At 41.1% G+C, this 27371-nt stretch overlaps 1 protein-coding gene across 1 annotated transcript in view; it reads right to left on the reverse strand.

The window, feature by feature from the left end:
• The window catches only part of SRD5A2 (steroid 5 alpha-reductase 2), a 69650-nt gene extending 44853 nt beyond the window's left edge, over window positions 1-24797 (reverse strand). Inside the window, exon 1 of the mRNA XM_003908476.5 lies at window positions 19370-24797. Within this exon, the coding sequence (XP_003908525.2) occupies window positions 19370-19740 (371 nt within the window). The 5' untranslated portion in view covers window positions 19741-24797. The remainder of the gene's footprint in view (window positions 1-19369) is intronic.
• Window positions 24798-27371: the final 2574 nt, after the last annotated feature.

Below are 27371 nucleotides of genomic sequence, written 5' to 3' on the forward strand. Positions count from 1 at the left end.
TATGAACTCTTTCTGAAGACCTGGCCCTATATCCTCTAATGGGACATTCCATTCTTCTTTCCATCTTGTTGCTACTGATACTTAGAAATCTATCAAGCAAGCACTGCCTTTGATGTAAGCATCTAGATAGACTGTGGGGATGGGGAGAGAGCTCTGACCAATGAACCTGAAACCAAGATGCCTAAGGGTGTCTAGAGCTCCCATCTCCTGTCCATCTTCCCCTGATTTTCCTTCTATATCTCACAGTTCCCCTGAACTTCTCCAGCACTTTTGGTATCTCTATTTTACTATCCTGGGCAGTAGCACTGATTCTTAATAAGCCCATGTCATTTGAGAACAGGCACCTGATTTCAGGCTCCTGGTCTTTGGTGTAACTTGTTCAATGCTTTCCCCAATATATAGGCTCCTGGAAAACCTGCATCAGCACTCTCTCTTCTTTTTCCATCTTTTTTGCTGCACTTCCTTTCTCCTTTCCCAGCTTTTCTTCTTTTTACTGTTGTATCTCCTTTCAACCTCTTTTCCCATTTCCTTTTACTCCCCTTTCCCTGTTCTTTTATGCATCTACTCTTTTTCTTCATACCCTTGCCCTCTCTCTGAGTAGCTTCTCTATAATCCTATGGCCCTACAGAGCTTGTCACACATTACTTCAAGACTTTGTTACTCAGTCTCTCCACAAGAATGGCCTGCAGGAAGACAAGCAAAATAAACTGGATACCAAGTTTAGGGAGAAGATCAGAAGATATAGTATCCTAAGGGCTGCTGCAGAGAAAGGCAGCAACTCATCCAGTTTCCTGGATGGGTGCCCTCCCTAAAATATTACTCAAAGTCCCCAGAATGTTGTTTTATAAATTCTAGAATCAAACCTTCTACATACCTATCCCATCCCTAGAAAAGCAATAGAGAAATGCCTCCCTGGGGAAAGCAAAGTGATTCCCTCCACATCTAATCCCTTTTTCTAAAATGAAGGCTCAGCACCTTTCCAAGAGCTCAATAATAATGCAATGAGATTTGTAAAAGAGCACACCTGACTCCTCTCCAAGTGTGCCCTAACTGGGGAAACACACAGCCTCCAGTATTTACAGTGTGGATTAGCCCAGTTTTCAGGCTCCAAGACTCTATTAGCACAGCAATATTAACCTAATTACTTTCTCTAGTAAGAGAAATATTAAGGCTCATAGACATATAATGATATTTTCCTCAAACACCAGTGACTTAAGACTTCTTCCCATCTTACTCTGCCATGCTGGAAGACAGGGCAGCCACATCCCATTGTCAACCCCATGCAAATAAATGTTATCTGGTTTGAATTATCTAATGGTCCTAATCTGGCAGATCCATTTAAATCATGCAAAATCTTTGAGATGATTAGCTTGTGAAGATCTAAAATACAGCAGAAAACTTTTAAGTTCCCTGTTTATGTTTTTAAGTATTTATGGCATGTCCTGGTAATATTGGGAGACCTTGGAACTGTCCACTCAGTATCTTTCTTCCTGCCTCTACATTAAAGTAGATGTTCAATCGAAACATCTAATGAATTACCAAGGTTTTAAAAAACTTTGAGGATTCCCCTGAATGATAGAAAGAATAATGATCACTGGAGTGAAACCTCCTATAAGAGACATGCTACTGACCACTGGCTCTACTTTTAAAAAACATTTAATACCCCAGAAGATCAAAATCAAAGAGAATCAGATCAACTTCTTGGTCTGAGTAACTGAATCAACTTATTTGAATAACTAGTTTATCTTTTTCTATAAACTGATCCACTTGGGGTGGATTTTGGCATCGTGAAGCAACATTTGCTCAGCCACTCATGCTAACTGATCATTACCAAATCAGTAAAATATAAATGTTGACATGGGGTGGTTTTCAGCTTGAAGTACAAAGCTCAGCAAGCCTATGAAGGTAGGCTAAGGACATAACGGGCACTTTCACTTTTGGATTAATATATGCCATTTCTCTGAGCTATAATTTTGTCTCCTTTATTTCTCAAAGTTTGCAAAAAGAAAACTGTGGTTTTCTAATTTCAGTTGTTTAGCTTCTTGGTGCAGCCCAGGTTTACAGGTCTTTTTTTCCTTTTTAAAAAATTTTTATGTTTAATATTTGTGGGTACATAGTTAATATATATATTTATGTGGCACGTGAGATATTTTGATACAGGGATACAATGTGTAATTATCACATTAGGGTAAAATGGGGTATCTACCACCTCAAGTATTTATCCTTACTGTTACAAACAATCCAATTATACTATTTTAGTTATTTTTTAAATGTGTAATAAAGTATTATTGACTGTAGTCACCCTGTATCAAATACTAGAACTTATTCATTCAATCTAACCATATTAATGTACCCATTAACAATCCCAAATCTTCTGATGTTATTTGGAAGCAAACAGTTCTGTAAAGTTTTGCAGCAATGAAGCCTAGATATTGCCATCAATTTGAGAACTTTTAAAGAGTTTACACCTACATTTAAATATTGTCCTGATACAAAGATGGGAACAATACACACCAGGGATTCCAAAAGGGGAAAGGAGGGAGAGGGACAAGGGTTGAAAAACTACCCATTGGGTACTATGTTCACGACTTGGGTGATGGGATCATTAGAAGCCCAAACCTCAGCATCACACAATATACCCATGCAACAAACCTGCACACGTACCCCCCGAATTAAAATTTTAAAACAAATCAATAAATGTCCAGGGACTCAGTAGCCCTGATCAAAGGCAACATTCAAAGACTGATCCACCTCAGCATATCTCCCTCCTACATCTACCTCCATTCCATTGTTTATTTGGACCAAACAAAAAAAAAACAAAAGCACATTCTGAGGTTTCTGCAACAGAATTTGCCATGTGAAAGTTTCAAACCAATCATTCATAAGCATCTGTTGGTATCTCCCACTCTTTATCTCCTACTCTATAGTCCCACAGCCACCTTCCCAGCTGCAGCTATATGGAGCCACAGGACTAATGTAAAGGAAATCATCATTCTCCTATCCCACTTAGTCTTCTACAAACTTACAAACTTGTAAAATACTTCCCAAAGCATTACAAGTCAAGCCTGAAGATGGAAAGTTTGGGGAAAAAAAAACACATGACATTGAGTACAAGTGAAGGTCACTAAAACCAATAAATCAACCACTATTGCAAAATTTCAAATTAGCAAAGATAAATACTAAAATCCACTGGAGACACGTGTGCTTCCAGTCAAGGAGGAATAATAGGAGTTGGATTTCTCCTCCAGGCTAGAAAATAAAAGACAAGTTATATGAAATAATTATTTACAAAACACAGGATATTAGGCAATGAAAAACAGTGAGTGGCAAGAAAAAAAAAATGACTCACACCACTTCATAACTGACCCAGCTTCCTGGTTTGAGAAAACTTCCAGGCTGAGGTACAGGGAAGGGGATCCCAGGGAGAAGCTAAAAGACTTCCTGAGTTGAGGGAAAAAAACCCTGAGATTTCAAGAAATCAAGACATATAGAATTTTCAAGACAGAGTGCTGAAAAGGAGAGAGACACACAGAGACCTGCAGAGAATTTTCCTCAAGTATTAGCAGAGTGTTAATTAGTGCATTTGTGTGAGGAAAGAATTGCCCAAAAGAATTAAAGGGAACAGTATCCAGTTATCACACATGGCCCACAAATAGAGCCTGTACCCAAAAGCCAGATAGAAATGGTCATATGAGACATTGGGTAGAATACTCAAAAAGGCCTTACCTCAGAGGAGATGATTAGCCCTAGCACTAACACTTGATCTGAACAAATCAGATCAAGACCTGAAAGGATCAAATTGTTTCCAAGTAACTTAACTGCATCCCAGAACAAAGCTCAAGAATATTTATAGAAATACAAAAATATCCAACACCCAACAAGGTACGATTTCTGACCCTCCAATCAAAGATTGCCAGGCATGCAAAAAGGGGTGAAAACACTTCCTATAATAGGAAAAATAATCAATCAATCAAAACTGACACTGAAATGACACAGCTATTAGGTTAGCAATGATATTAAAACAGCTGTTATAATTGCATTCCATGTGTTCACAAAATTAAGTAGAGACGTGGAAGATAGAAAAAAAGTCCAAAATCCAAAATTCTAGAGATGTAAACTACAATCTCTGAGATAAAAATACCAGAGATGGGATTAGCAACAGATAACACATTGTAGAATGAAAGATTATGAACTTGAAGAATAGCAATAGAAATTACCCAAAGGAAGTACACAGAAAAAAAAGAATACACAAAAATGAAAAGAGCATCGGTGAGTTGTAGGACAGTTTAATACACGTATAGGTCTCATACATATTTTCCTGAATAAAAAAAAGGAGAAGTGGGGCAGGGGGTGGGGTGGGGGGAGTGAAGAATAGTGTATGAAAATCGTCCAATTTTGATGAAAGCCTTAAGCTCACAGATTCAAGTTTAAGGAACCCCAGAATAAGAAATATAAATACACCAAGGAATACAGTAACCAAACATCTCAAATCCAGTGATAAAATGAAAATGTTAAAAGTAGGCAAAGATAAGAAGACACATTAAATACAAAGGACAAGGATAAGGGCAAGAACTGGTTTCCTGTTGGAAACAATGCAAGCAAGATGGCAGTGAAACATCTTTAATGAAAGAAAGCAGCTGTCAATCTGGATTGGTATATCTTAGAATTTTATATCTTCGAAAACAAAGAAGAAATAAAAATACTTTTAGAAATACAAATTCTGATTTCAGGTAAAAGGAAAAAATGATACCACATAGAAATATAAATCAACCCTCAAAAATGAAGAGCATCAAATATGGCAGCCACATAAGTAAATATATGTTTTTTATTATTTTATTTAAAACTGTTTAAAAGATAATTGACTATTTAAACAAAAATAATAGTAATAAGTTGAGGCTTTTACAACATGTATATAAGTAAAACAACAATAACATAAGGGCAAGAGGGAAGAAATGGAAGCATATTATTTCAGATTTTTATACCATACTTGAAGTGGTATAATATCACCTTAAGGTAGACTGATAAATTTCAGATATATGCAATAAACCTTTAAGCAAATTAACAAAAGAGTTATAATGAATAAACTGACAGCAATATAAATTGAAATAACACTCAATCCAAAAGATGGAATATAAATAGGAAATAGGAATAAATAACAGAGACACAAATGGAAACAAATAGCAAGATGATAGACGTAATTCAAACTACATAAATAATCTCATTAAATATAAACATTCTAACATCCCAGTCAAAAATCAGAGATTGTCAGAACGGCAGGGGGCAGGGGAAGAAAAATTCAACAGTATGCCGCCTTTGAGACACACACATTAAATCTAAAGACAGAAACAGATTAAAAGTACAATGTTGGAATAAACATAGATACATATACCATGTTAACCCTAGCAAAAAGAAATCTGTAGTGGCTAACTTAATATCAGACAAAAGTAGATTTCAAAGCAAAATATTACCAAGAATAAAGAAGATTGTTTCATCATGATAAAAGGATCAGTTCATCAAGAGGACATACCAGTTCTAAGTCTCTATGCATGTAGTAATAGACCTTCAAAATACATGAAGCAAAAACTGATAGAACTGTAAGAAAAAAAGGCAAGTCTACAATTTTGATCAGGTATCTCAGTACTCTTCTCTCAATAATTGGTAGAATAGGTAGAGAGAAAATCATCAGGATATAGAAATTTGAAGCACACTAACAATCAAAATAACCTATGGACAATTTTAGAACACTCCTCCTCTTGGCAGTATACACGCTCTTTTCATATTTACACAAAACAATTATTATGATTGATAGACCCAATTCCGGGCCATAAAACAAGTTTTAAATTCAGTAAGTTTAAAAGGATGTATGTCATACAAAGTATCCTCTCTATCCACAGTGAAATTAAATTAGAAATGAATACATGTCTGGAGAATTCCTAAACATTTGGAAACTAAATAACACCCTTCTAAATAACCCTTAGATATGAGAATAAATCAAAAGAGAAATTAAAATATTTGAAATAAATGAAAATGGTAACAACATATTAGAATTTGTGAGGTGCTATAAAACAATATTGAGGATGAAATTCAAAGCAATAAGTGCCCATATTAGAAGAAAGAGAAAGTCTCCATTTATAACCTTGGCTTCCATCTTAAGAAAAATAGAAAAAGGACAGCAAAGCAAGCATAAGAAAAAACATAATAAAGATCAAAACAGAAAACAATTAAATGTAAAACAAAATAAATAGTGAAACTCAATAAAATAAAAATCTAGTTCTGAGATGATCAATACAATTTCTAAAGCTCTCGTCAAAAAGATCTGGAAAAAAAGTGAGAAAACATAAATTACCATGATTAAGGATGAAAGAGATGAGATCCTCTCAGATTCAAAATATTATAAGGATAATAGTTTGGACTTTGCCAGGTTACATGATTGCATGTTAAGGGATCTTCCACATCTTGCTACGAAGGAGAAATAGAAAGATGACAATTTCATAAGTGGGTGGTGTAATAGCAGCTCAGTGGGGGAGATCTCACACACGAAGGGTGACTTTTAAAATCCCTCAGAACAGTAACTACTTAAGGGGTGTCGTATCTCTGCTGAGATTTAATTGCATGGTCAGTTTGTAAAATACATCTTAAAATTTTGTAATACAGTATTATTTCTTCTATTAGCTATAATAGGAGTTAAATAATTAACTGTTTTAATAATACTACAAGAAAAAAATACAAACCTAAAGTATCAGCTATTTCAATCACTTTATATTCCAGTCATGGTCAGTTTCATTTGTACATATCAACATGGATTAATTTAGCGTGTACTCTTTATGTGCTACTCTTTAACTAAATGGCTTCATATATTTATTTCCATACACAGATATAGTCCATGCAACTAATATTTTTGGAGTACATATGGTAATTTAATCATATGGATTACAATCAATCCCCAATTGTAGAGCATTTAGGTAACTTCCAGTGTTTCACAGTTGTGAATAGTAACACTATAACTTTGTGTAGACTGATTTCTTCCTTTTGGATTATTTCCCTTGAGTAGAATTCCTGGCTCTCCTCCTACTCACCTCTCAAAAAACTGAAACAGTTTATCAGCACTTGTTGAACATTTCCAGATGAACTTCACAGAAACTTTGAACAATTCTAAGTGACACAGGGCCACATATACATACAATTTTTTCACAGGCCTACCTAGTTTTCTTATTTTTATTGAAGTAAATTACTACAGAGTCAACTGAACATATTTAAAAGGTACAATTTTGTGTACTTTGTGTCACCAGAGATTAGTTTGAATTTCATAGAATTTTATATAAACATAATCATAAAGCATGTACTCTTTCTAGTTTTTGGCTTCTACAAATAAAGCTACTACAAACATTTGTATACAAGTCTTTGTGTCAAGGGATCATTAGGGTGTCACTTCACCAGCTGGAAACCTCTGTGGCCTGCAGTGCCGTCTGCCTGAGTATTGCTCATGCCCACTGGGCTCAATCTGCCCACTTAGCCTGGCAGGCTGCACTTGGCTCTTGCTACCGGCCTGGATCCCACACCTGCCAAGGGTGAGCCAGGCACAGAACGATGAGGGGTGTGTGTGTGAGTGAGTGCAGGGTGCAGCCACTGCACACAGCTGGGCACACCGTTTGCTGTGGCAGGGCAAGCAGCTCCAGATGATAGCACAAGTGCCGGCTCCATGTGAGGCTGTGGTGGGACCAGATGTACCCCAAGTGGCTCCCACTGTTGGCACCCACATCTGGATGAGGGGAACATGGTAGTGCCTGGAAGCTTGGAGATGCCAGGAACCACGAGCCCCAAAGAGGGTGTCATAGCCCTGGCTCAGGGCATCCCTAGTTCTGGGCTCCCCAAAGGGCCCCAGCTCTTCTCTCCTTCTTTTTGCCTGCAATGTGATAAGCAGGGGAGCATGTTTCAGACCTGTTTGTGTTACAGCTCTTTCAGTCCCCACATTCAGCAAGTCCTGATTTCTTGTCCCGTGTCCAGGAACAATGAGGTATCTAGACAACTGGAGGATGAGCAAGGCAGAGAGGAGCTTCAGTGAGTGACAGAGCAGCTCTTGGGAGACCCAAAGTGGGCAGCTCCTTCCCACAGCTGGTAGTCTTGATGTCTGCCCAAGGCTGGATGAGTCCAGAGTTTTTACAGCCTCAGAAGGAAGTGTGTGCTGATTGGTCCATGGGCGACCATGAGCGGGTTCAGAAAAAGCACCATAAATTGTCACTCTGGGCCACTGACTCCATCCAGAATTGACAGCCCAGCACCCAGGCTTCAGGCCATCCCTGGCTTGAAGGTATTGTTTCACCCGAGACCTGCCCCTTTCCACCCAGGAGCCTGTCTACCTCCTGCCACAATCCACATGCCATCCATGGTGCCCAGTCTGTTAGTGCCAAGGGGTGCCTGCAGGCCTGCACCAAGCCACCCTCAGCCCCCACTTGCCCCTCCTCCCATCCTCATCAGCACCCAAAGTCTGGAGGGGGCCGAGGAGGCAGGGGGTTGGTGTGTCAATGCCGCCCTGAGCTTGCACAGGCCAGGCCGGGTTGCAACAGCACCTTGGCTCAGCCACAACTTTGCTCTGCCCAGAGCAGGTGCCTAGAGTGGGAAGAAGCCAAGGAGTGGGAGCAGGTACTTCTAAGCCTGCAGGGGCAGGGGTGCTTCCCAGGCCCCTGAGAGCACAGGGAAGCCTGGGTCCAGAGCCATGGCTGAGTGGCTGCAGCTGTGCCCAGGAGCACTGGGCTTCTGCTCCACCAACTTCATAGAGGATGGGGTTCACGCCTGTTCCTGGACCTGCCAGCCCCGCGGAGTGCGCGGCCCCACCCGCACCTCTTCCACTGCAGCCACTCCATTCAGGCTGCTGCTACCATCAGTTGTATGAACACATGCTTTTATTTTTCTTGGAAAAATAACCAGAAGCGCAATGGCTAGATTATATGATAGGCATATGTTTCACTTTTTAAGAAACTATCAAACCATTTTCCAAAGTGGTTTTCATTTTAACTTCCCATCAAAGGTATGAGAGTTCCGGTTCTTCCACATCCTCAAAAACACTTGGTATGGTCAGTATTTTTTAATTTAGCCATTCTATCAGACACATAGTCATACCCCATTGTGGTTTAATTTGCATTTCCCTAATCACTAACAATGAGCATCTTTTCACGTTCTTATTTGCCAGTCATATGTTTTCTTTGGCAAGGTATCTATTCATATAATTCTCCCATTTTTAAAGTTAAGGTGCAAAGGCAATTCATTGGAGAAAAAGTAGTATTTTCAACAAATGGTACTAAAACAATTGGCTGTCCGCATGCAAAAAAAAAAAAAAATTGATTCATACTTGGAACCCTACTTTAAAAATTAATTCAAAATGTGTCATAGACTTGAAATTCAAACCTAAAACTACACATCTTCTAGAAGGAAATATAAGAGAAAATCACTGTGACCTTAGATTAGGCAAAACTTTTTTAGATATGACATCAAAAGCCAAAGAAAAATGGAAAATTTAGACTTAATCAAAATTAAAAATGTCTGTTTTTCAAAACATAGTTAAGACAAATTATACCAGATGTGTAAAGAAGAGCTGGTACCATTCCTACTTAAACAACTCCAAAAAATTGAGGAAGAGGGACTCCTCCCCAACTCATTCTATGAGGCCAGCATCATCCTCATACCAAAATCTCACAGAGACACAACAGAAAAAGAAAACTTCAGGCCAATATCCCTGATGAACATCGAGGCAAAAATCCTCAATAAAACACTGGCAAACTGAATCTGGTAGGACATCAAAAAGCTAATCCACCACAATCAAGCAGGCTTTATCCCTGGGATACAAGGTTGAGTCAACATATGCAAATCAGTAAATGTGATTTACATAAACAGAACTAAAAACAAAAACTACACGATTGTCTTAATAGATGCAGAAAAAGCTTTCAATACAACTAAACACTTCATCATGTTAAAAACTCTCTACAAACGAGGCATTGAAGAAACATATTCAAAATAATAAGAGCCATCAGTGACAAACCCACAGCTAACATCATACTAAATAGGCAAAAGCTGGAAGCATTCCCCTTGAAAACCAGAACAAGATAAGGATACCCTCTCTCACCACTCCTTTTCAATGTAGTACTGGAAATCCTGGCCAGAGCAATCAGATAAGAGAAAGAAATAAAAGGCATCCAAACAGGAAGAGAAGAGGTTAAACTATCCCTGTTTGCAGATGATTTAATTCTATACCTGGAACACCCCATAGTCTCTTCCCAAAAGCTTCTTGGTCTGATAAACAAGTTCAATAAAGTTTCAGGACACAAAATCAATGTACAAAAATTACTAGCATTCCTATACACCAACAACATCCAAACTGACAGCCAAATCAAGAATATAATCCCATTCATGATTGCAGCAAAGAGAATAAAATACCTAGGAATACAACTAACCAGGGAGGTGAAAGAGCTCTACAATGAGAATGACAAAACACTGCTGAAAGAAATCAGAGATGACACAAAACAGAAAAACATTCCATGCTCATGGATAGAAAGAATCAATATTGTTAAAATGGCTATACTGCCAAAGCAATTTACAGATTAAATACTATTCGTATCAAACTACTGATGGCATTCTTCACAGAACTAGAAAAAAACTACTCTAAAATTCATATGAAATCAAAAAAGAGCTGGGATAGCCAGGCAATCCTAAGAAAAAAGAACAAAGCTGGAGGCATCACATTACCTGACTTCAAACTACACTACAAGGCTACAGTAATCAAAACAGCATGACACTGGTACAAAAACAGACATATAGACCAATGGAACAGGATAGAGAGCCCAGAAACAATGCTGCACACCTACAACCATCTGATATTTAACAAAGTTGACAAAAATAAGTAACAGGGAAAGGACTCCCTATTCAAAATGGTGCTGGGATAACTGGCTAGCCATATGCAGAAAATTGGAACTGGACTTCTACCTTATACCATATACAAAAATCAATGCAAGATGAATTAAAGACTTAAGTGCAAAACCTAAAACTATAAACACCCTAGAAGAAAACCTAGAAAATGCCATTCTGGACATAGGACCTGGCAAAGACTTCATGACAAAGACAGCAAAAGCAATTGCAACGAAGCCAAAAATTGACAAATAGGACCTAATTAAACTAAAGAGCTTCTGCAGAGGAAAAAAACTGCCAAGAGAGTAAACATGCAACTTACAGAATGGGAAAAAATCTCTGCAAACTGTGCATTTGACAAAGGTCTAATATCCAACATCTATAAGGAACGTAAACTAATTTACAAGCAAAAACCAAACAATCCAATTAAAAGTGGGCAAAGGACATCAACAGATACTTTTTAAAAGAAGATATATGTGGCCAACAAGGATATGAAAAACTGCTCTGCATTACTAATCATTAGAGAAATGCAAATCAAAACCACCATAAAATATCATCTCACATCAATCAGAATAGCTACTATTAAAAAGTCAAAAATAATAAATGCTGGCAAGGTTGTGGAGAAAAGGGAATGCCTATACCCTGCTAGGGGGAATTTCTCAAATAATTTAAAACAGACTCACCATTCAACTCAGCAATCCCATTATTGGGTATATCCCCAAAGGAATATATATTGTTCTACCATAAAGACACATGCATGTGTATGCTCATTGCAGCAGTATTCACAACAGCAAAGACATGAAATCAACCTAAATATCATCAATGGTGGGCTGGATAAAGAAAATGTGGTACATATATACCATGGAATATTATGCAGCCATGAAAAATAATGAGATCATGTCCTTCGCAGGCCATTATCCTCAGCAAACTAACACAGAAACAGAAAACCAACTGCATATCCTCACTTATAAATGGGAGCTAAACACCAAGTACATATGGATACTAAGGGAACAACAGAACTGGGGTCTACTTGAGGGTGGAGAATGGAAGGAGGGTGATGATTGAAAAAATACCTATCAGGTAGTATGCTTATTACTGGGGCGATAAAATAATCTGCACACCAAACTCCTGAGACATGTAGTTTACCTGTATAACAAAACTGCATATGTAAACTTGAACCTAAAAATAATTTTTTTAAACAAAAGACAGTTAAGAAAATAAAAAAAACAAGTCACAAACTGAGAGAAAATATTTGCTAAGTTTATACCTGGCAAAATACCTCTATCCAGAATACATAAACAACTTTTAAAACTCAATAATAAGAAAATACACAACCCAATACACTGGAACTTAGATTTGTTTATCACATAAGTAACTTTTGGCAAGTAAAGAGCATTGACTGACAGCATGAGACACAGAGTTAAGTTTTAAAAGATAGAAGTAAGATCATGTACTGCTGATACAAGAGAGCAGGCAGAGAGTCAAAAGAGAACCAGAGTTTGTACATGACAAAAAGATCTTGGGATGTTTCATGGTTAGAAAGAAAAAATATCGGCCGGGCGCGGTGGCTCAAGCCTGTAATCCCAGCACTTTGGGAGGCCGAGACGGGCGGATCACAAGGTCAGGAGATCGAGACCATCCTGGCTAACCCGGTGAAACCCCGTCTCTACTAAAAAATACAAAAAACTAGCCGGGCGAGGTGGCGGGCGCCTGTAGTCCCAGCTACTCTGGAGGCTGAGGCAGGAGAATGGCGTGAACCCGGGAGGCGGAGCTTGCAGTGAGCTGAGATCCGGCCACTGCACTCCAGCCTGGGCGACAGAGCAAGACTCCGTCTCAAAAAAAAAAAAAAAAAAAAAAAAAAAAAAGAAAGAAAAAATATCAAAAGCAAATTACCCTATTTTCTTCACAGTAACTTCTAGGATCAGCCTTAACAATATGGAGCAAATATTAAAAAACAAAATTGAAAGTGGCCCAGGGCCTAATTTAAGACTTGGGTAGTAGGACTGGATAATATGGCACAGTTACAGAAGATGTTTGGAATCTAAAAGTAGAGAGATATTCCAAGACTGAGTCTACAGAGTATAAGGCAAATTTAAGTCACAGATCACCAAATGGGCCCCTTTTCCCAACAGACATCACGTCCCCACCCAGAAATCTGGGAACAGGCCATTCTTCAAGGACCAGGTCAAGTCTCCCATCCTCACTCCCACTCACTCCACCAATGCTCTGCACTGCAAGCACTTGTAAAATAGCACTAATAACAGGGATTGCCTCAAGGATGAAATGAGATAGCCAATGTAAAGAACATAATATAATGCCTGGAACACCCAGAGCTCAATAAATATTGGTTTCCTTTCTCTCCCTTCTATAACCAAATGGAAGACAAATTGCACTGTTGGCCCTAGTTCAGGGTTTTTTAAAATTTAGAGCTCCTATGTTGAGCTGAGTCTCGTTAAAGGCTCCTGGGTTGAACACAGAAACTTTTTAAACAACTTGAGTGCAGACTTTGATGTCCCCGTTTGCCATACATGGCAGGGAGTCAACAGCAGAATGGGAGGTACACCAAGTTGCAGAAATAAGTTGCCAGGCTGTGGCAAAATTCAATAAGTAGACAACTTCTGTATTCCATCTAGTAACAAAAAATATTTATGCTCCCCCTCCAGCTGGCTGAGGGCCCCTCACAGAGCATCACTGCAAGTCTTTCCACTGTCCCTCACCCATTGCTCCTCAGGCAAGGAAACGTGAATTACCTGATGGGTCAATCTGGGAGCAGGACCTGCCAAAGGATGTGTACAGCTCAGCCCTTCTGCTGTCTTTTCAAAACAGGCACCACTGTGAGAGGCCTGTGGTTGCCTAGCCATGATCATAGCTAAGTATTTCTAAGGTACTGTGTTAGAAGGCCCACATAATCCAAAAATCAAAGCCACATTCCCCCAAACCAGCTTTACCAGTAATAAAAGGTGATAATGTGTCTCTAGTTACCTAATTCCTGGATCTCTCAGTTAGTTCTGAACTTGAATGGAGAAGAAGGGTGCCATTTTGAGGCCCCCTCAACACCTACCCACCTATCTGCCGTATGCCCCATGCACATTCAAACATAGACAGGCACTAGGGCCCTCTCAGATGAATTTTCAGTGGCCTGGCTGGGACCTGTGCTAACCAGGCCTCTTTCCCCTTCAGTTTACATTTTCCCACCTGCCTGATACTCTCACACTGACATTGCTGCCACCCAAGTTTCACAACAGAAAGAGTGAGAAGCACACAATGAAGGTTCTTTCCTGCCTTCTTCCTAGAGGGCAAGCACTAGGCATTGTACTCCTATGACTCCCATGAGACCTAGCACAGTTCTGAGCTTATAGAACTCTGATAAAGATCAGGAGACCTGGCTTCAAGCTTCACTCTGCCCTTTCTTGCCGTGTAACTTGGCACTTGTCACTTGGTCAATCTGAATCCTTGAATTCCAATCATAATTACTTACTTTGTTTGTTCTTTTTAAGACATTAAATTAGATTCTAAATGGGCAAAAAGTTGGTCCTTTCTTCAATGTGGTAAAAGTGAAATGGTCACGATCTCCAAAGCTGGTTTATATTTTTGGCAAACATAGCTATATATTTTTCAGATGTGCTTATGATGTCATTCCATTTAGAATGAAAATTCCAAGACTCCTACTATTTTCCCATAAAGGATCAAATAAAAAACTTGGAACCCAAGAATTCTCAGAAAACAATATTTACTACCAAGTCCCCACTTACATGTAGCAGAAATTTTCTAAAATATGCCCACTGCTTTGCTACAGAATTTAACCAAATTTTATTATAGAATTACCAGGGCACTGAATGTAAACCTATGCCATTCATAGTTTTCTTAAGAAGGGATTGGTAAACTATGGCCCATAGGCCAAATATGGCCCACTGCTTGTTTTTGTAAATAAAGCTTTATTGGAATACAACCACATTCATCTGTTTATATAATGTCTGTAGCTGCTTTCCTGCTATAGCAGTAGGGGTGAGTTGTTGCAATAGAGATTATGACCTGACTTTTTACAGAAAAAGTTTGCTGACTCTCGTTCTAAAAAAATCCTTCAGTTAATCTTAATTGATTCAAATTATGCCTCAGGAACATCCTTAACACATGATTAAGTGATCACAGGAATGTTGCTTATCTTGTTTGGGCTTTTTTTCCTTAATCTGTAAGAGGAGAGATTTGTCTATTGCTTCCAATGTAGCCATTACTTCTCATTCTGATTCTCAGCAAATGAGTAGTTGCCTTAGTGAGGTCTGATTACTTCTGAATAGTTGAGACATCTGCACCTCTCATGAAATAAGAGAAGCATCGGCAGGGGCTCATGAGGAGACTCAAGTTCCAACTCCTTGATTTGCCCCTAACTGACCCAACCTTTTGTGCTTTGCTTCTGTAAAATGAAGAGGCTGGGCAGGTGAGAACTACATTTCCTTAGAACAGATAATTGTGGTCCAGTGTGTGAAATGCCTCATGGAAAGCCACACTGGCTACTATGAAAGCCCAAGGAACAGCATCACAAACTGGATTTAGAGAGAAGAAAAGACTCAGACAAGGCTTCTTGGAGGAAATGATGCCTGACCTGAATCTTGAAGGATGAGGAGAAATTCCGCTGGAGAACAACTGACTAATAAAGCAAATAGGCATCTTATTGAAGCCATCATTTTATTTGGCTAATTTAAAAAAATGTGTCAGCATCTAAACCTCAGGGAATATCTCTCTGAATTCAAGCAGACTCTAATGTGTGCATTATACTCTGCTTCTAGATATATATCATGGAAGTTACACTGCCCTAAACCTTTTCACAATGTAGTCACTTTTTCTCTGGAAAAAAAAATGTTTATTTATCTCGTTCATTCAGTTATCAAGGTCCCATCAAAGTCTTGAAAAAGGCATCAGCCACCACATGCAGAAGTTGTGTGACCGACCACTGTATGGAACACCAAGACTTCTTGGCAAAGTGAAGATCAATCAGAGAGTTTAGACAAGGGGTCATTCCACAGCTGTAATCACAGTCAACAAGAGGTGAGATAACTCTTGACTTCAAATGACTTTGGCAGTGGGATTAGGCAACAGTGCTTAGGCAGCAGTCATTTTCATGTGGCTAAAGAATCCAAACAGCCACAACAATAGATTCGGAAGGGAGGAAAGTTATCTGAATTGACCTAACTATGCAATCTCAGCAATTATGATTCCCAAGTAATTGCTAGCTCTCCTACAATTCTATCTGTACTGTTGTTGTAAGTAGAGTTCATTCATGCATTCAACAAATTCTAGTGAGTACCAACTATGTACCAGCTCTTTGTATACAATGGGGATACAGCCATAAAAAAGTGAGACAAAAACCCTTGACCCTGTGGAATCTACATTCTTGAGTGCCATCCTTGTATTGAGAAAAGTGCAATGAGTTTTAACTTCTATTTGATGGGACATATTGCTGCTTTGAACAGTCCCCAATGGACATTTTGCAAAAGAGTCTGAGCCAAACTTGAGCCATCCTTCCTCCTTTTCTCTCCGTCTTTTTCTCTGTCTTAGCAACACACAAGACAAGATAAAACCAAGACAGCCTGAAGTTTGTTCCTTAATGCACCCTCAGTATCAAGCCAAATGACACCTTAAGCCTCAAAACAGACATGTATGATTATATCAAGACCCTAAAGAATGCTCATAACCTTTGAACCACTTCTGGGAATCCTGACTAAGAAAATAGACCTAACCTTTGAAAAGAATTTAGCTGCAAAAAATGTACATCACAGCTTCAATGAACCTAGCCTCACCCCAAGACAAATTAACTGTCCAACTAAAAATGAATATATAGGTAAATTATTATTTTTACAGTAGATGAAATAAGCAGATATTAAGAAATCTATGATAATGTGGGAAAATACTTACTATAAAATGTTAGGTAATTAAACAGAACAAAAAACCATATATTCAACATAACAAGCATGTATGAAAATTTAAGGAAAAAGATTTGATAGAAATTCTCTAAAACATTAATATTTAATATACTTAGATGTAATTATGAGTATTTTCTACTTTTGGTATTTTTCCATTTTTCATTAGAAAAAAACTGTTTTTATAATTTAAAAAAAATTTTAAGAATAATTTTAAGCATATAGTTTTTAAAAAGCAAGAATGAGGTCTCATTTATCCAACAAGTATAAAACAGTTTATTAACATACCTGAAGCGCCTGAGATCTGGATTCGTACTGCCTGGGTTTGAACTCTGATTCCTCATTATTGTGTGACCTTGGGCAAGTAAGTTATTTAACCTTTTCTTGCTCCAGTTTCCCACCTGCAAAATGGGTGTGCCTACCTAAATGGGTTGGTATGAGGATGAGTAAATTATTTACTCAGAGTGTTTGGCACAGAGTGTAACACCCTGTAAGCACTCAAATAATAATAGATCAAACACTCCAGTGGCCTCAAAGAAAAAATTCAAACAAGAGGAAAGACAAACTTCAGGTCCTGATGCCTCAGGGACAAGTAACTCAGAGTTGTACTTCCAGTGGGCAATTTTCCCTCAGGCAGAATGAATCTCCAAGTCCTTTACTAATACTTTAAAATTTCCTCTGAAGAAGGACAGTATGTAGATATTTATTTTATGCATAATTATTCCTTTGGGTTTTTTTTTTTTATGCACTGGTCATAATTTATTGTGCAAAGTGCCTTTTGATTTCAAAAACAAGCCTAAACGTTATGTTAATCGGATTGTCACAAAACACTAATCATTAAGATGAAATGACCTCATAAAATATTGCTTATGTTGCCAACATACGGTACTTAATTTGAAGATAAAAATAATTGTTGATAAAAATCACATTTCTCTGTCAAATGTCTGTTCAAAAATCAGTGAAATAAAGAACTAATATCTTATCTCCTGTATCCAACATCCTTCTTTCTGTGCAAATTAAACCATCTAAATCTGAGTAAAATAAAATCTGTGTAAAATAAAGAATCTTGTTCACAATAGGCTTTGAGTAAATATTTGTTGAAAGGATACAGTTTAGTTCTTATTACTTGACAACATTTGCCTTTTTAAAAGAGTGAGAATTCGGTTAAGATTGCATAAATATTAAATCTCGACCAATAAAGAAGATTCAGAGGATAAGAGGGAATTAAGAAAGACAGTTTGAAATTTGTCTCTGACACCTCTCGAAATGAGGCATCACTTTCTTTTTATGAGAGAGATTATGCCAGAGGCATTTTTATCCTAATTTCTAATCCAAACTTCCTAGATCTTTTGACCCTAGGAATCTTCTACTCAGAATAAGGCAGTGCTTCTTCGAGATTTTGATTTTGTTTGATAACCTTTCTCTGTTCATGGGCTCTGTTCTCTTCTTGCATGGAATATCCGACTACTCAAAATGGCTAAAAGGTCTTAAACTTCAGATTCACAGGCTCAGATTTGAATCTTAGCGGGCACCAGCTGTATTGTCTTTTTTCAGTCCCATAACCTTACTCAGCCTCAGTTTCTTTATAACGTGGACATAATAAATATCTCTCAGAAGGTTACAATAGAGTTAAGTGAGACCATAGATACTAAACGATTGGGCATGGTAGGCAATTTAACAATGTGTTCGTTCTTCCCTTTCCCTGTGAGACTTTACTGAGGCTGGACGGTCTTTCTCTGACATCCCTTGGTCTCTTTCCTGTCTTTCCTTCCCAGAGCAGAAGGCAAAGTTCTCCTGAACCCGGATTTTTTAAATCTAGAAGAACATTTTGCTCTAAGTTACCCACTCACAATTAAAGTCCCAGGGAAATTAGAAAGGCAGATGAATTGGTGGTGTGCTTGGTCGCTTTTGGGAGGGGCCTAAGAAGCCGGGACCCTCGCTTAAGTCAGTGGGATCTCACGATATTCTCTTCCCCATCTGTGAAGTCTGGATTTGGGCTCTACCCACCTTCCTCCTTAGACCTGCAAAGACTAAATCGATGAGAACCTCTGAGCTGAGTTTCCCTCGGGAGATGCCAAACGCGTAAGACTCTCCCAAGATCCCAGAACTGACCTGTCCCCACCCTGCAAGGAAAAGGTGAAGGAAGAAAGAGAAGCGGGACGGGGCGCGAGATGCCACAGGTAACCGCCGACTGCACGCAGTTGATTAAGGAACAGTCCCGTCCAATAGATCTGCCCAACCTGAGCTTTCCAGCTCGCCTCCCGCCCGCAGGACCTCTTTCTCTCGAGCAGCCAGAGGATTTGGAGAGGCTGAGAGCGGATGAGGTCCGGGGAGTGAAGGTGGCATCTGTCCCGCGGCCGCTTGTCAACTCTCTAGTGTCCAGGCCCCGGCCCCTGCCCCGGCCCCCGCCAGATGCGCCCCGCAGGCTGGCCTGGCGTTTCTCACAGCGCTGCGCACTGCCTCCTTGGCATTCCTCGGTGCGCGCCCCACGCTGTGCGCCTGGACGCCGGGAGCAGGGCAGTGCGCTGCACTGGGCGCCCGCAGGGGAAAAACGCTACCTGTGGAAGTAATGTACGCAGAAGAGGCCCAGAAGCACCGTCCCAGGTGGCCCCAAGAGGGAGAGGGGCTGCCGAGCGAGGATCCCCGCGGGCACCGCGAAGGAGGGCAGCTCCTGCAGGAACCAGGCTGCGCGGGCTGGCAGGCGGGTAGCCGCGGGCTTCAGGCTCTCCGTGTGCTTCCCGTAGCCGGAGGGCTTCGCGACGTACAAGACCAGTGCCCCAAGGGCGACCAAAGTGGCGCTGCCTGCCAGCACTGGGCTCTGCTGGCACTGAACCTGCATCGCGCCGTGTTCCTCGCCGGTGGCCGCTGCCCTAGCAGAAGAGAGCGCGGCCCCCGCAACCCCTTTATGGAGCGCCAGACGCCACCCCATGTCCGCCCCCTCGGCCTTGGCTCCCGCCCCTCCATCCTGCCTCCCACCTCGGCGCGGCCAGCCCTGGCGCGGCTTCGCAGCAATACCCCTTTCTCAGGGATGTAGCCGCGGGGGGTGGGAGGAGAACGAAGGCCTTCTTAGTTCCACAAGGTGTCTGCGCCCTCGCGCCCGCCCTCTCCACCGCTTCACATTCATCTCCCCCTTAGGCTGTCCTTCGATGACTTGTTCCTCAATCCTCAGCCTCTGATGCGGCAACTTCTGGAACTAAGACACTGGAAGAAAACCCCACGGGGACGATTCAGCTGGTGTGGTTCTTCCGCCCCAACACACACCCCCTGTGCCGTCCGTCGCCACGCAGCCCCATCCTCGAACACCCAAGCCAGGGTCTTTCCAAGTCCTCCCGTTCCTTATGCACCTTCACTCCCCTACAGCTCCCACCCAACAGCATATGATGTTCCTTGGACCCTGAACCATCCTGGCTCTCTAAGCGTCTGCCAGCCCCTCTGCTCTGGTCTGCTGTGGGGCGCCGCGCTCCTTAGCCACTCTCAGCATCAGTGCCAGCTCTGCCCCACCGCGCGCCCCCGGCAGGTACCAGTCTCTCCCGGCCCTAATTCCTCAGCGGTTTCTCTCTGCATCCCCGCACGCGTCCCTGAGCCGCCCGCCTGGGTCAGAGAGGAGCGTCCGCTGAGCTCGGGTGATCGTGCACAGATCGGGGCCAGAAGTTGAGATTCTGTCAGTCCTCCCCCGCCATCCCACTCCCGGTCCCCTAGAGTGGCCCAGACTCAGGCTAAAGTCTACGGCTTCTTTCCTGGGATGCCCTTTCCCAGCTCCTAAAGCCAACGAGCCGTGGCCCATAAGGTGGTGGCCTGGCGACTCTGCTTTTCTCTGAACTCCTGTCTAACCGTCATACACCCAGACGCCGTTCTTTTTCTCTTCCATTTCCCACCTTTATCTTATCCTCCAGCCCCGCCTTCTCCTACTTCTTCCGTTCTATGATTCAGCTTCCAGGCTTTCTTAGCTGCCTCCTCCTCTGTCTCCCATCCCTTCTTTTCTTCTCTCCCTTCTTTCTTCGACCTGGCTTTCTCCTTTAGGTCGACCACCTCTTCCCACCTGCTGTTTACCTCATTCTTCCATCTTCGTGTCCCATCTCCCTTGATTACTTTATCCCTGTTTTCTCCTCCGGTCCTTACTTGGGACTCCACCCTAGTCCTTCCCACTTTTCACTCTTCCCTTACTTTGGAGGTCTCTTCTCTTCCTTCTCCTTCAACTCAGGCCTCCCGGGAGTCCCATTCAATGTATCTCCATCCCCCTTCTGCTGCATCAGGCCGGCTGGTCCAATGACAGACACACTCCCTCATCTGCTCCAGTTTGGGGTGTCTCCTGATTCTTGGCACACATGGTATACGGTGATGCTTTAGCACTACAGGGCACCCTCTGCTTGCTGACCAAGAGTCGTTTATCATATTCCCATTGGGTTGTAATTAATGCTAATCATGCTTCAGTTTTTAATTGATCACCACTTAGGAATCACTCATACTGAGCGAAGCGTGTTTCATGGAATAACCAGGTGTTAGCCATCACAGCTGTTTCAAGCTTGTTTTGCACTGGCTTTAGAGTGCAAGTCCAGTCCCAGCTTCCTCAGGTACAATCTGCTTGTTGAAGACGCCCAAATCTAGATCTCCAGCAAAGATATGAGCTTTAGCTCTGCCTTTTCTCTCTTCTGTAAAACTCCACTTAAATATCTATCAGAGACCTCAAAACCAGCCCTACCCAAAACTAAACCCAGTTATTTTTCCCTCCACCCACTTGGACCCAAATTCTCCTTCTATATTCCTGAGTGTTACCTCTTCCCTGTCCTCAGTTGCCACAGCATCCCTAGGAAGCTGGCTCATAGACTCAGGAAACAATAGATTTCATGATACCATACAGCATTAAGAGAACAGGCAGTGTGATATTTCAAACCCAGCTCAATGGAATAATTTTTTTAAATGAAATGTTTTCTGTCTCAATTTCTTCCTCTCTTTTCTTCTAACTCTGCCCAATTTTTGTCCTCATGATCTTTTCTCCACTCTCATAACAATTAGCTTGATAAAACCAGTCATCTTCAGCTTATGCATCTGTGGGTTGGCTGTAGGTCAGAAATATGGGCTGGGCTTGACTTATCTTGACAGTTTTCACTCATTCATCTATGTAACAACTTAGAGTCCAGCCCCAGGCTGTGTTTGGATGGAGAAACTTAGCTGAGGCTGTTATCCTGGAATGAGTGAGCTAGATCCACCATGTCTATATAATGTTAATAACAAAAACACAAGAGTAGAAGAAACACACAAGGCCTCTTGAGGCTCAGGCCAAGAACAAGCACACCCTTACTTTCTATTTATTGTATTGGCCAAATCAAGTCATATGGTGGATTCTAGAGTCAGAGTAAGAGAGTATTTATAAAGTCACATGGTAAAGGGCAGGGATATAGGGGGAGGTAGAAAATTGGAACCAATAATGCAACTGTTCTGTATTACATGCAAGAAGAAAGTGCCCAAATTATAAATATACAGCTCAGTTGATTTGTACAAACTGAATACCCTCTTGCAAGCTGCACCTAGGTCAAGAAACAGATCATCAGCATACCAGGATCTGTGCTCCTGCCTCCTTACATCCTCCTTCTAGAAAAAAACAAACAAACAAAAAAAACAAAAAAACAAAACTACACTGACTTCTAATACCATAAATTAGTTTTGTCTGCTTTTGAATTTCATGTAAATGGAATCATACAGTACTTACTCTTTGTATGTATTTTAATGGTACCTGGGATTTATTTTAATCAGTGTGGTAACATATGCAGTCACAGAAATGACTATCACGAAGGAAAAGGTTTATATCGACAGATCCCTACAAACAGGAGTCACAGCACACCACCCAAGATCACATGGGGAAGCACCAGTGTTAGGAGGCAGCCGGAGTGAGGGGTCAAAGTGGGCAAGAGCCTTTACTATGGTTTCTGCAGGAAAGAGTGGGCATGACAATGTAACCAGGCTTAGGATTAGCTAGTTTGAATCTTTTAGCAGGCTCTGGGGTAGAGGGGCTGTCTTTAGTTTTCTGTTACCTGGACCTGGCTGATTAGGGCAGAAGAATAGTGACCCAGGGTGTAAAGTTCTGATAAAGGAAGTGGTTGGGGAATGTATGAGCCCTGAATTAGTTGGTTTGCATATGAAAAATGTGTTAGGGTCATTTACAATCTCCAGGAAACAGCTAGCTGGGAGATCCCAGAAGGTCATGGTTTAGTGGTAGAAATGATCTATAGAATATTATTAGAATTAGGTAGAATAAAAGCTATCTCCTTAACAAAACATAAAATCAATCCCCCAAAGGATCAAGATAACTCACAAGTAACCTAACACAGTCCAACACTGTTTAAAGGAAGTCAATTAAGTACAGACAAGTAAGAATATAGCCTTTACAATATCCAGCATTCCTAAAATTACTAGGCATGTTACATCAACTTTTGACAACAACTACTAGAGTTGAGCCAAACTTCAAAAGTTAAGGACATGGTCCTCCATGACACCGTCCTTACTTCAGACATCAGCTACAAGTTCAAGGTTATGTAAGCCACCTATACTTCTAAACAGTTGGCTACCGTATTTAGGAATCCCACTAACACTTCAAACTTGATAACTCACTAAAAAAAATTAAAGAACTCTGGAAAGCACTATACTATGACTACAGTTTTATTATAGCAAAAATACACAAATCAGAACTAGCCAAAAGAGGAGATGTATAGTACTATGGGAGGTAGAGCAAGATGGTGGAATAGAAGCCTCCACTGATTGTTCCCCCAACAAGGACTCCAATCTAACAACTATCTATGCAAGCAAAGCCCCTTCACAAGAACCAAAACTCAGGTGAGCACTTGCAGTACCTGCTTTTAACTTTGTGTGGCTGAAAGAGGCACTGAAAAGATTGTGGAAGGAGTCTTGAGTCACTGAAGGCACCGCTCCATCACACCCTGGCAGCTGTGGTGTGGTGCAAAGAGCATTTTCGTGCCCTGGGTGAGGGAGAACACATCCATCGTGAGGCATTAAACTCAGTGTTATCCTGTTACAGCAAAAAGGAAAGCCAGACAAAGTTCAGCTGATGCCCACACATAAAGGAAGCATTCGAACCAGTCCCAGCCAAAGGAGAATCACTAATTCCAGCAGTCAGAATTTCAGTTCCCATAAACCTCACCACTGAAGGCTGAAGTGCTCTGGGTCTCTAACTAAACTTGAAAGACAGTTTAGCCCAAAAGAACTGCAATTCTTAGACAAGTCCTAGTACTGAATTAGGGCCAGAGACAGTGGACTGGGGGGCACAAAATATACTGAGACACCAGCTGGGGCAGCCAAGGGAGTGCTGGCATCACCCCTCCCCAACCCCAGGCTGCACAACTCACAGCTCTAAAAGAGACCCCTTTCTGCTGCTTGAGGAGAGGAGAGGAAAGGGTTGGGGAGGACTCTGTCTTGCATCTTGGAAAGCAGCTCAGTCACAACAGATATGGCACCAGTCAGAATCATGAGGTCCCTGTTCCAGGCCCTAGCTTCCAGGTGACATTCCTAGAAACACCCTGGGCCAGAAAGGAAGCCACTGCTTTGAAGGGAAAGACCCGGTTGTGGCAGCATTCATCACCTGCTAGCTGAAAAGCCTTTTGGCTCTGAATAACCAGCAGTGATACCCAGATACTACATCAAGGGCCTTGGGTGAGCCTCTGAGACTAGCTGGCTTCAGGTACTGGCTCAGCTACAGGGAGGTAAAGCACCAAGCAAGCTCTTGGGGTCTTTGATTCCAATAGTTGACTCTTCGACAGCATTTCTAGACCTTTCCTAAGCCACAGGGAAGCCCACTGCCCCAAAGAGTGAGTCCTAGACCAGGCAGCATTCACCACAAGCTGACTTAATAGCCTTTCTGCCTTAAAGGAATACCAGTGATAATCCAGCAGTACTTCTTGTGGGCCATGGAGTGAGGCTCCTCTGCCTTTGGAAAGGGGAGGAAAGAGTGGGAAAGACTGTGTTTTGTGGTTTGAGTGCCAGCTCAGTGTTTTTATTTATTCATTTTATTATTATTATTATTATTATTATTATTATTATTATTATTATTTCAATAGGTTTTTGGGGAGCAGGTGGTGTTTGGTTACATGGATAAGTTCTTCAGTGGTGATTTCTGAGATTTTGGTGCACCCATCACCCAAGCAGTGTACACTGTACTGTATGTAGTCTTTTATCCCTTATTTCCCTACCACCCTTTCCCCTGAGACCCCCGAAGTTCAGTTTTAATGCAGTAGAATACCAGGTAGACTTCAGACGTTTTTTACTCTAGTCCCTGACTCCTAGACAACATCTCTGGACCCACTTGGGGCTTGGGGGAACTTGGCACCCTGAAGGGAAGGGCACAGACCTGGATAGCTTTTCCACCTGTTCACTGCAGAGCCCCAAGGCCTTGAGCAAACATAGGCAGTGACTAGGGAGTGGTTACAGCAGGCCTTGGGCAAGACCCAGTGTTGTGCTGGCTTTAAGTCTGACTGAGTACAGTCATGGGGGGGTGTCCTCAGGGGTGCTGGTTTCACTCCACTCCCAGCTTCAGGTGGCTCAGAACTGAGAGAGGGACTCTATTTGGGAGAAAGGAAAGAAAATCAGAGTCTCTGCCTGGTAATCCAGAGAATTCTCCCGGATCTTGTCCAGAACCATCAAAGCAGTACACCTACGAATCTGCAAGAACCACAGCATTACTGGGATTATGGTATCCTCTAAAGCAGATACATCATTGATCAAAATACTCCAGACTTTTCAAATATCTGAAAATCCACCCCAAGGAGGACAGGAGCAAAAAAAACAGACAGTGAAGACTACAATAAGTCCTAACACCAAAGAACATTTACAAGTATCAAGATAATCCAGGAAAACATGACTTCACCAAATGAACTAAGTAAGGCACCATGGACCAATACTGGAGAAACAAGATATATGACCATACAGACAGAGAATTCAAAATAGCTGCTTTGAGAAATCTCAAAGAAATTAAAGATAACACATATAAGAAATTCAGAATTCTATCAGATAAATTTAACAAAGAGATTAAAATACTTAAAAAGAATCAAACAGAAACCCCATCAAAAAAGTGGATGAAGGATATGAAAAGATACTTCTCAAAAGAAGACATTTATGCAGTCAAAAAACATATGAAAAAAAGCTCATCGGCCGGGCACAGTGGCTCACGCCTGTAATCCCAGTACTTTCGGAGGCCAAGGTGGGTGGATCACGAGGTCAGGAGATCGAGACCATCCTGGCTAACACGGTGAAATCCCATCTCTGCTAAAAAATACAAAAAATTAGCTGGGTGTGGTGGCAGGTGCCTGTAGTCCCAGCTACTCGGGAGGCTGAGGCAGGAGAATGTCATGAACCTGGGAGGTGGAGCTTGCAGTGAGCCGAGATCACACCACTGCACTCCAGCCTGGGCAACAGAGCAAGAACAAAGATGCAACATACCAGAATCTCTGGGACACATTTAAAGCAGTGTATAGAGGGAAATTTATAGCACTAAACACCCACAAGAGAAAGCTAGAAAGATCTAAAATTGACACTCTAACTTCACAATTAAAAGAACTAGAGAAGCAAGAGCAAACACATTCAAAAGCTAGCAGAAGGTAAGAAATAACCAAGATCAGAGCAGAACTGAAGGAGATAGAGACACAAAAAACCCTCCAAAAAATCAATGAATCCAGGAGTTGGTTTTTTGAAAAGATCAACAAAATTGACAGACCGCTAGCAAGACTAATAAAGAAGAAAAGAGAGAAGAATCAAATAGACGCAATAAAAAATGATAAAGGGGATATCACCACCGATCCTACAGAAATACAAACTACCATCAGAGAATACTATAAACACCTCTACGCAAATAAACTAGAAAATCTAGAAGAAATGGATAATTTCCTGGACACTTACACTCTCCCAAGACTAAACGAGGAAGAAGTTGAATCCCTGAATAGACCAATAGCAGGCTCTGAAATTGAGGCAATAATTAATAGCCTACCAACCAAAAAAAGTCCAGGACCAGATGGATTCACAGCTGAATTCTACCAGAGGTACAAGGAGGAGCTGGTACCATTCCTTCTGAAACTATTCCAATCAACAGAAAAAGAGGGAATCCTCCCTAATTCATTTTATGAAGCCAACATCATCCTGATACCAAAGCCTGGCAGAGACACAACAAAAAAAGAGAATTTTAGACCAATATCCTTGATGAACATCAATGCAAAAATCCTCAATAAAATACTGGCAAACTGAATCCAGCAGCACATCAAAAAGCTTCTCCACCATGATCAAGTGCGCTTCATCCCTGGGATGCAAGGCTGGTTCAACATACGCAAATCAATAAACGTAATCCATCACATAAACAGAACCAAAGACAAAAGCACATGATTATCTCAATAGATGCAGAAAAGGCTTTTGACAAAATTCAACGGCCCTTCATGCTAAAAACGCTCAATAAATTCGGTATTGATGGAACGTATCTCAAAATAAAAAGAGCTATTTATGACAAACCCACAGCCAATATCATACTGAATGGGCAAAAACTGGAAGCATTTCCTTTGAAAACTCACA

Source organism: Papio anubis, chromosome 14 (genome assembly GCF_008728515.1).
Source record: "Papio anubis isolate 15944 chromosome 14, Panubis1.0, whole genome shotgun sequence".
In the NCBI taxonomy this organism is placed as follows: Eukaryota; Metazoa; Chordata; class Mammalia; order Primates; family Cercopithecidae; genus Papio; species Papio anubis.